Source organism: Euphorbia lathyris, chromosome 6 (assembly GCF_963576675.1).
Source record: "Euphorbia lathyris chromosome 6, ddEupLath1.1, whole genome shotgun sequence".
NCBI lineage: Eukaryota > Viridiplantae > Streptophyta > Magnoliopsida > Malpighiales > Euphorbiaceae > Euphorbia > Euphorbia lathyris.
The window spans coordinates 42,569,435-42,579,913 of NC_088915.1; the positions used below are offsets into that span (position 1 = coordinate 42,569,435).

At 34.7% G+C, this 10,479-nt stretch overlaps 2 protein-coding genes across 4 annotated transcripts; one reads left to right on the forward strand and one right to left on the reverse strand.

Annotated features, from left to right (window-relative positions):
* Positions 1-250: 250 nt before the first annotated feature.
* LOC136232582 (uncharacterized) lies at positions 251-2,069 on the forward strand. Its single transcript, XM_066021811.1, has one exon. The coding sequence runs from the start codon at positions 410-412 to the stop codon at positions 1,916-1,918; it is 1,509 nt and encodes a 502-aa protein (XP_065877883.1). The 5' UTR covers positions 251-409; the 3' UTR covers positions 1,919-2,069.
* Positions 2,070-2,143: 74 nt separating this feature from the next.
* Positions 2,144-9,738, reverse strand: LOC136232581 (phosphoglucan phosphatase LSF1, chloroplastic). 3 transcript variants are annotated; one of them, XM_066021809.1, is made up of 10 exons: positions 9,249-9,738; positions 9,060-9,166; positions 8,279-8,618; positions 8,110-8,178; positions 7,875-7,996; positions 7,351-7,566; positions 6,781-6,886; positions 6,533-6,645; positions 2,954-3,098; positions 2,144-2,452 (listed from the first exon to the last, which is right to left on the reverse strand). In XM_066021809.1, exons 1-10 carry the CDS (start codon positions 9,540-9,542, stop codon positions 2,309-2,311), a joined length of 1,656 nt encoding a protein of 551 aa, XP_065877881.1. In that variant the 5' UTR covers positions 9,543-9,738; the 3' UTR covers positions 2,144-2,308. The 3 variants fall into 3 exon arrangements, with proteins under 3 accessions (XP_065877881.1, XP_065877880.1, XP_065877882.1); XM_066021808.1 differs by having other exon boundaries at positions 8,279-8,732; positions 9,249-9,735; XM_066021810.1 differs by lacking the exon at positions 9,249-9,738 and having other exon boundaries at positions 8,279-8,748.
* Between the last annotated feature and the right edge of the window lie 741 nt (positions 9,739-10,479).

Consider the following 10,479-nt stretch of genomic DNA (forward strand, 5'->3'; position numbering starts at 1 on the left):
CTATTTATACATGTTGAATTATAGAAAATGATTATGAATTGAGGAACATGGTGGACTATGTGCCTGACGATAGAGGCATGAAATTTCATTGGAAATTTTCGTAATTCCTTGGTGTTAAAAGTCAAGAAGCCATCTTTAGTAATTTAGAATAAAAAAAAAATTGCATTTATTTCACTCAACCTGCTCTCATTTTATATATTGATTTCTGTGCAAGTTAAAATTTCGTGTGATCTAAAATTGAACATGCGTATCCATAAAACGTTAAGAAACTCCACGTCCCGCAGTTGCTAATTGTTTGATAGAAACCATACGATATCTGGTGCAGCATTTAATGCATACTTTTCGCGTGGCCTGGGTTCACTCATTCTCTCTTTTAAGTTAAGACTCCATCCAACTAACCACTGAGCTGATGATGGATATCTGGTCCTGGATTTGCGAACTTCCTGACTCAACCGAGTCAGACTCACCACAAATCTTCGAACTCGTCAATGGAGGAGGAGACGATTCAACTCGGGGAATACATGTCAAAGCACAGCGAACTGCTGGGTCTACATCTGAGGCACTACTTACCTTGTCTATATGCTTAAACGGCTTCCACCCTCATATTGATGGAAACACTATCTGGGTTTCTGACACGTGTCCACTTAAATCAGATAAACCTTTCCTTCCTTTACTCCTCCAGCTTGTTCAAGAAATCATCACCCGATCACCCATGGCTCAAACCAGTACTTGCCCACGCTCACAGTTCCAGAAACTCAAACCCGACGCCGTTTCTTGGATCCTCGACACCCATTCACCCGAATCATTTTCAAACTTGTTCAATATAGTTTTTCTTATGAGGTTGTTTTGGCTCTGTGTCTGTGATGCACCAAGCGAAGTTGGCTTCTTCTACTTCGAATCTCTGCTAGGTCCGTACCTTGAAGCCATGAAATTAGACCAAACAACTGTTCTTAGCACCTTTTTTATCGCAGTAGGAGTCGATGCTGAGCTCTGTTTCATGCGCACCTTTGGTTACATGTTAACAAAATGGCTCCTTTTAACTCCTACTTATTCAGGTCATCAATTAAGACTTTCTTATGCTACTGAGGCAAATGGGTTTTGGGTTTTAAAAGCTTATGCACCTCTTTTGGCTATGGAGCTTTCCAATAATTCTTCCAGAAATACCAATAGGGATTCAGTTCTCAACTATGCCTTGGCACACCAACAGTTAGAGACAGTAATACAGTTGGAATATTCAGTTACTTTTCATGAGGGCTATCTTCGGGTTACTGCACGTGTCGACAATCTACGTTTCCACGTCTCAAAGTTGGGATTTAGTAAGAAAGATGAAGTAGATTACGCCAATGAGAGACATTTTGTGTCCAGGGCTAGAATTTGGGTCGGCCCGGAGGTTGGGGCAACTTATGTATCCGGCTTGAGTTTGGGCCGCTCCACGAATAATGGGGAAAGAGAAGTGGAACAGCAAAGAGTTGTGAAAGGGAGTTGTGAGAAATTGAAAGCTCCAAAGATTAAAACTAGAGCAAGAATGGGTACAAGGGCAAGGATTAAAAATTGGAGGTGGGATCAAGATGCTGAAGGGAATTGTGTTATATTTGATGCAGTTTTACATGATAATTCCAACGGTCATGAGGTTGCCATGTGGAAAAGGATGAGCGATGGAGATGAAGTGCGAAATCAATACAACGGACCCAGAAGACCATTTACTAAAACAAGAGGGTTGGTTTTTGCAGGAGATGAGTATGGTGAAGGAGTGGAGTGGAGATTGAGCAAGGAAATGGAAGGGAATGTGTTGAAGTGGAGAATAGGAGGGGAAGTTTGGGTGAGTTATTTGCCTAATCAAGTCAAAAGTACATTTTCTGAGACTAGGTGTGTCGAATGGTGTGATGAGGTTGATTTGCCCTTGATTCCAGGCAAATGAGCAAACAAATATGTAATCCTGACTATAATATGCATATGACATAAGAATGATTCTATACTTGTAATTTGAAATATGAAATTTAGTTGTATGTGACTATGGTTATGCTATTTTGTACATTCATTAATTTGAATAAAAATGATTTTGTACTTTATACTAGAGCTTATTGTAATTTTTGAGTTTTAACATTAGTTGTAGCTTGTTAATTCATATATTGTAGAATTTAGGTAGAAGAGGAAAAAGTGTGCTCTGTTATGCCAAGAATTCTGTGGCTTTGGGTATGTATCATTCATGATATTTATACAAATGTACAACACCATTTATTTCTATAACTAAGTATCACATTTTAAAATCTCACCCCTGCAAATGTAACATGTGATGTTGTGGAAGTAACTATAGCAGCCCAGAAATGGCTGATCGCTTGGGAGTTAATCGAATTGGACAGATGGAGAATGCAATGCAGCGAGCTGCTTTTGCTAGCATAAAACGTTCGTTTTCTGTCAATGGCCTCTCAATCACCTTCACGATGTTGGCATCCTACAAATTTCAAGATATGAGTTAGAAGGGCAGTATAGCAATTCAGATCAAATCTCTCCTTTTGAAAGTTCCGTAGAAGCATAGTATCAACTCTTTTCTGAACAAAAAAAAAAAAGGAATTTCTAAATAATGTTAGCAGCATCTGTCATTTACTGAATGAACAAAATCCCCCAGGATGCCAGAAAAATATGGCAGGCAGTTCAAGGAAAATTTCAAGCTATAAAGTACACATCCTATTAGCAAACCTTGATATGCTATACAGAAGAAGTTAGGAAATCGAAGATAAATGAAACAGAAAAAGTAGTAGTAGGGTCTGTATACACTGAAGCAGAAAGTTCTCTTCTTTCATAAACCAGAACATTATTTTATATTGTAGTTACTAAAAGAAGAATCTCGACTCTAAGACTGACCAATGGGCAAACTTCTTTCCTTCTCCCTCAGGTAGTAGGATAGCAAGTATCGAGATTGAACACCCACATAAATATAATAATCTTCACTAACCTTTTTATGTTGTTGAATAGAAGGCCTCACACTTGCAGTATCACCAACAACAATAACATTGTTGATATTTCCGCTTTCATCCCTTTCTGTTGGTGAAGATGTTGAATGCCGCCATTGCCCATTAATGATGTACTTATAATAGTACCTAAAAGCAGCAAAATTGACTAAGCCAATAAGTATTCCCAACTTCCTTACAGGGAAAATAAGAAAATAAAGCATCAAAACTTCACAAATCCAAAATACCAAAGGAGAGGAGGAGCAGTTAGGCCGTTCGAAACTATAGATGAAATTAATCTTTCAAACAGTGTAAAAAAATAAAACCATAAATCTCAATCAAATATTCTGAAAGAGACTGGAAAAATCTCATCCATAGTGTGATTAAATTTGAAAAGCACCCCCCCAGTTTTCGATTAAATTAGGTAGCAGTTAGATCCTACCAGGATAAGAACGATTGGTTTAACTACCAAATAGGACTGTTGTTATTTAAAAGACAATATTAATGTCGGAACAATGAGCTGAAGACTATTAAGCGGGGAAAGAAACCCTCATCCTTAGTCTGAGCAACTAGAATGAGAATTTTAATGAATTCAGATGAAAGAAGAAAGAGAATAATAGAATTTAGGGAAAGGGTTCATTAATTTTCTGAGCAACTAGAAAGAGAATTATAAGCAATTTAGATGAAAGAAGAAAGAGAATAGAATATAATTCAGGGAAAGGGAATGATTTCATTAATTTTCTGAGCAACTAGAAAGAGAATTATAAGGAATTTAGATGAAAGAAGACAGAGAATATAATTCAGGGAAAGGGAATGATTTCATTAATTTTTATGGAATAAGGAGGGGCTAGAATAGCTATTCTTAAGGAATTCTTGTTCCACATTTGGTTCAACCTTTTTTTTTTCTTTTCTATCGTATTCTTTAATTCAACTTAGGAACAACTATTCTTAATCAATAACATCTTTCATTTCTAAAATTACTCTCTAACCAATTTTTCAAATCCTATAAATTTTGGCAAATTCATAATTTATATCATTAAAAAAACGGAGAAATCGTTAAAAAATCCAAAAGGAGCAAACATATGAAAACACGAAAAAAAACGCGAAAAAAGGGAAAAACACGAAAATGTGAACAAACGCAAAAAAAAAAACGATAAAACATGAAAAAGTGACAAAATAGAAAAATACAAAAACGTGAAAAAATGCAAAAACACAAAAACGTGACGAAACACGAAAAACATGAAAATGCAAAAAAACCCACGAAAATACAAAAATGTAAAAAATGCAAAAACACAAAAATGTGAACAACGCAATAAACATGAAAACACGAAAAGCGCAAAAACAAATGTGAGAAAACGCAAAAAAAAAAAAAACATGAATAATGTGACAATACAAAAACGTGAAAAACACGAAAATGTCAAACGTGAAAAAACGGAAACAAACACAAAAACGTGACAAAATGCAAAAAATACGAAAATGTGAACAAATGTGAAAATGCCAAAAACGCGAAAACGTTAAAAACGCATGTTTTCACGTTTTCGTGTTTTTAACATTAAAAATGTTTTTCATATATTCATGTTGTTCATGTTTTTGTGTTTTTCCACAGTTTTTCACATTTTCATGTTTTCGTACTATTATTGGCTTAGTCAATTTTGCTGCTTTTAGGAATATGGTTTTATTTTTTTTACACTCGTGGTTTTTTTTGTGTTAAAATGTTTATATGTTTTTCGCGTGTTTCACTTTTATTTCGTTTTTTTGTTTTCTTTTTGTTTTTGCGTTTTTTTTTTTTTTTTTTGTATGTTTTACCGTTTTCATATTTCCTCGAACTAATATATATTTGAATAATTTATTGTCATAATTTATTTTATTCTTTTAACCAAACATAGGAATAGTGATTCCTAAGGAATAGCTATTCTATTCTCTCCTATTCTATTCCTAAGGAATAGCTATATATATTCCATTCTATGAACCAAACGGCACCTTACATGTGCAAATATCTACTAAATGCCAAAAGATAACAAACCAGCTATAATAGCTACTAATATCCTACATAGCTCTAGTAGCTTTTAGGGAAATAAGCAACGAGAATTTAAATAACAGAATAAGTGAAATTACAAACTACTGATTGGAAAATAACATAATTGATCCTTCAAGTTTTCATTCGTCTCTTGTATGTGACATGGTATGGGTCTGTCTAGGTATAGACTGTATGTATTCTCCTTGAATGAAATATATTCATATAGTTTTATTTTAGTCTATATGGTATCTCATCTGTTTCCCGTGTATACATGATTTGTAACATGGTATAGCCTAGTTTAGCTTCATTTTCTGCCATGGGTTTGTATTTTTGGGCTGTTTTCTTCAGCATTACTGTCTACCTTGTTGTTTGGACCTAGGTTTCAAGTCTCAGTTCATCTCACCGAACTGTCGTCATTCCTCTTCCGCCGCCTTCATCTCTTTGTTTCCGACATGTTTATCCGGTTAGTTTTCCGGTGAATCTATTTTTGTGCAATGGCATTGTTGTGTTGCTTCAACTGAGTTTTACTTGTCCTTTCCCAATGAAGCTTGATTTTGCGCTGTCGTCTCTCCAGTCCGATTTGTTCTGCTAGATTGCGTCTCCCAGATTATATTTTATATTTTGAAGTATCTTAAGTTTCTTATTTTGAGCTGTATTGTGTGTATTTGTGACAAGCTCACAGATCATGATTAAAATCCATGTTCCAACTTGGGGGGAAGTGTAATAATGTAAGCATTGTATGGGCTTGTAGGTATGGGGTAGGTGTCTGTCTAGATATGGGTCGTAGCTAGTATCCGTAATGTGTATATATATGTGTATTCTCCTTGAATGAAATATATTCATATAGTTTTAGTCTATATGGTATCCGATGTGTTTCCAGTCTATGATGCACAGAAACACTTCATGACAAGCGTTTCACTGTTTCCGGCATATGTGGGAAACGAAAACTCTCGGAAATTGATACCAAATGTTTCCATAATTACCCAAAATATGAAACACGTCTCTCAGTTTTTAAACGGTTTCCTCTACCTATTTTCGATTAAAATTCTGGAAATTCAAACTTTTTATTTTGCAATTCCTATTCAGTCTAAGATTACGAAAATTGAAACTTCCTATTTGACTAATAATTCCTTCCTTGTAGCCTTCAATTTAAAGAACTTGCCTATATTTCTTTCTCCTATAATCCTCGTCCATTAAATCTCGATTGAGCTTGGACCTTCTTCATCTCGTTCTTCGTTCTTGTTTTTTTAAATATATTATTATATTTTTAATATTTATACTTGTCAAATAAATTGGCAGGGGAAGGCTTGCCCCCAGTACACCCTTGTGGTGGGACCCCTCCCCGGACCCTCGCTCAGCGGGGACGGCCGCCCTTTTTTTTTATACGTTTATGTTTCCTATGTTTTTTAGAAATTATGTTTTCCTATGTTTTTTAGAAAAAAGGGCCTAGTTGCATGTATCACAATTCTTAACATAAAAGCATATGGTCATTTAGAAAACTTTAAACAGTACATTTTGAAACCTAAAATTTTGATAGAGTAATAGTTGAAGGAGGATAAATACTTACATTCCTTGAGGAAGTCTTACTTCAACTTCATATCTCGGACCACCCATGTGACTTGCCTTCATTGGTTCTTTCCAATTTCCAGTAAAATCTCCAACCAGGGATACATCTTCTCCCTTTCATGCAAAGGTACAAAAAAAGGCGTTTCAATTTACTCAATTGGTGAAGTCAATGGGGTACAAGACTACTGCTTCAAACTTCTTACAAATCTTTCATACAACAACAACAACAAAAGTCACAGCATGAGTTACCTCTTGGCCAATCCACACAAAAGTCACAGCATGAGTTGCTGGGCCATCATGTCTGCCACCTTCCACCATAGCTATAAGATCCCATGTTGCCCAAGCAATTGCCGACCTGCCATACAAAATTACTGATATATAATATGTTCTGTAGAATTAGGGAGCAAATTTGATCTTGAAGAACAATTTTGACAGAAAAAGAGAGAAAGAGATGTATTTTCTATCAACTGTTAGACTTAATTTATGCCTACATTGAGGTTTAGGATGAGAGAAATGCCAGTGGTAATTTCCTGTGCCTGCAGTGGAAAGACTTAATAATTGATTGGTTCTTCTCTAAAAGAAAAGGAGTTATAAGCTAAGGAAAAGGGACAGTAGGAGATTTACAAGAAAAGTTTGTCCTAATATAATATCAAAGGTGATTGATACCATTCATTAGAATTCACTTCCATAACTAAGCAATAGTAGGAACAAGAACTATGGCTGAAGGGCTCTTTAAGAACCCACAACAAGATAGTAAATTATACAAATAGAAGTATAGCCAACACTAAATACACAACAAAAGGGGTAAGAAAGAAGAACCTATCAGGCCTGCAAAAATGCAATCCAGTGACAAAATTGTAAGCCGCATGAAGGGATGTGTCAGTTATCCAATGAAGGTATGCAATCACACAAGCAGGAGATCGATCAAAACCACTTGTACAAGTGATAAATACACGATGATTCTTTTTCAACAAGCGCAATAAGAGCCCAACAGAAAACGGTAACTTCTTCCTCATGTCAAAGGAGTCTGAATCCCTACAAGGAATAAACAAAAATACAGACAAATTTATCAGCTTGCACATTATAAAATATGCATATTCATCCTGAGAAAGTTTGTTTGACTTAGTATGTTCTTATAAAAACCTCTCTGGTTGAGAAATTATTTTCAGAATAACAAAAATATTGAAGTATGAGAATATGCAAAGCAACATACTCACGAAAGCACAAATGTGCATGGATGAGAAGAAAATGTTCAGCATCAATGCAAGTCAACTATCCTAAAGGTTGTCAGAGGTATCTTTCTTCACGATGAAACAAACAAACTGCAGCATAAAACTACTCACCTTATTGGATAATTAATCATAAGAAGACTGAATCTTTGGCATGATTCGTTGATTGAACTGGAATTGATTCCCCAGTTTTCTGCTTCAATAACACTCTGGAAATTAAGTATAGCAGTAACTCCCTATTACAGAAATCATTTAAAGAGAATTAAAGGATGGGCATGAAATTGGAAATACAATTACCCATGAAATTAAGATGTCAAGTTCTTTTCAACTTAAATACAGAGATACTCACCACACTGGACAGTTTTTCTATGTCAGCTTCTGCTTGTATACAAGATCCAACATATATTTGTTCCGTTATCTGACAAGATGAAGAATGATATTAGAAAAAACTATAAATGTTGAAGGGTTCAGTATGAGTGCTGGTATCAAGATAGCAGAAGAAAAGTTGAACATAGCACCTTACTATAGTGCATACCAAGAGCATGGTTGTAGTATAGCTCGCCTTTAGCACGATCTAGTGCCTTGATATACTCCTCCACAAGAAAGTTCCCATAAGCCCATTCTCCATCTCCAGACTCCTCAGAAAAGACACAAACTATGGGGCTCACAGGAGGACGAAGGGTGTTGTTATATGGTAAATCAGCATGTCCAATTTGATCGTTCAGAAGCTTCCATCCATGGGGTGTTAGAAACTTTGAAGAAAAAGTAAGAAAACCAGAATTCCCACTTCCCTCAGAAGATGCTCTCAAATTTGATGTCAGGATAGTTTTGTTCCAAGTAAGAGAAGGAACACGTCCCCTATTGAACATTATGTCTATATCACTCAAAAGATGTAGTTGATGAATTGGAAAAGGAGAAAAGGGTCTCTCGAGGATCAAGCCAAAAGACCCACTCTTCTCCATCAACATCTTCCTGAAGAAACCAAAAACTGAAAAAATAAAAATTGAAAACCTTGAAAATGAACCAAGACCACTTAAAACATGAAGAAACTCTGGAAACTTGTGGGATATGTTAACCATTTATTCTTATATGGCAGCAAAGCGTAAATTGGCATGAAAGATTCACTGCCATAACCACATTGCCCATCAAATTTTATTAATAAAATGAAAAATATATATATAATACACCCAATCAGGGAAATGTTGAAACTCAGTCAAAAATTCTGGCTATAACTGAACAAATGATTTAGCCCATTCCAGAACAATGGCTAACATATTGAAAGACAGACTAAATTCTTACTGGGCATCTCCTAAATCGCTGATCTCGAGAATTGTACCGCTTGAAGAATCAGTAGCCTTCTTCAAACTGTCACCCACCATAATTATCCTGGACCTTTCAGCATTACCCTGCAAAATTAAAAATTCTCTTTAACAAATCTAGCTCTCAAGATACAACAACAAAAGAAGGGGCAATTCAAAATGTAAGTACCCCTTTCTTCAAAGCATGAATGATGATTTTTCCGTCGAAAGATAGAGCAAAACGAATACCAAAAGGTTTTTCAAGATTGACCATGTACTCATTGAGATTCATCCTGAGGGACGAATTACTGTCAGAGGACATTGCATAAACCCTAAAAGTTCCTTTACTAAGACGAAGAAGTTTATTTTTTTTCTTGAGAACCCCATTGAGTAAGCACAGATCTCTTCTCAAATGTGAGGAGGAGGAAGTAAGGGGAGCGAAATGGAGACCTCTGCTGCGACTAGGAAGTTGCAGAGAGGACATAATTATAAGGATTTAATTGTTTAGCAAAGAAATGAGAATGGAGGAGATGAAGGGATCACATACGAGTGGCAAGTATAGAAATGGGGAATAACAAGAGATTTGGAGATACTGATCGTCGAAGGAATGAAGAAGAAGAAGAAGAAGAGAGAGAGACCACAGATGGAGCTAAGAATGGGTAGGAACACGTGACGTGGCGGTTAATGGAGCCCGCTTACACGAGGTGTCCGGTACCTTTATAAGTTGAAAAGTGAGACGTGGAAGAATCTCAATGTATTTCATACAAAATCTTCCATAATAAAGTTGGATTCCAGTATATATATATATATATTTTTTTTTTTTTTTATAATGATTCCAGTATATTTTTTATAATGCGTAAATTATAAAACTCATTCAATTTATAAATTTTTTAAATATTTAGATTTATTAAAAGAAAAAAAAACATATTTTTAAATTAGATTTTCTTAAAATATTCTTATTATATATACTATAATTTAACCAACTTTTTTCACTTCACTTTTTATTCTTTATAAATTCATATTTAATTTTTCAATCTAAAATCTATAAATTCTTTTATATAAACTAATTTAAAATACGTATATAAAGAAATTTATAGATTTGGATTGATGTATGGAATTGAAGTTGAATTATTATAAGGGAATAATAGATTTACTTTAGTTACCAAACATTATTATAATTTAATTAATTAAAATCCTAAACAATTCTCATCTCTTTCCTAATTTAATTAAACAAAATTTAATTAATTAAAATTCTAAATAATTTTTATCTTTCTCTTTTTTCTCAAGTCTCTCACTACATAGCACACATCATCCTAATTTAATTAATTAAAATCTTAAATAATTCTCATCTCTCTCCTAATTTAATTAATTAAAGTCTTAAATAATTCGCATCTCCCTCCCCTTCTTCTCACGTCTCTTTC

Coding starts and splice junctions, on each gene's coding strand:
- LOC136232582 (XM_066021811.1), top strand. CDS start 410: ATGATGGATATCTGGTCCTGGATTTGCGAACTTCCTGACTCAACCGAG.
- LOC136232581 (XM_066021808.1), bottom strand. CDS start 9,542: ATGTCCTCTCTGCAACTTCCTAGTCGCAGCAGAGGTCTCCATTTCGCT. Junction 8,179..8,278: donor TTGGTATGCACTATAGTAAG/GTGCTATGTTCA, acceptor TCATCTTGTCAG/ATAACGGAACAAATATATGT. Junction 6,646..6,780: donor TTGTGTGGATTGGCCAAGAG/GTAACTCATGCT, acceptor TTTGCATGAAAG/GGAGAAGATGTATCCCTGGT.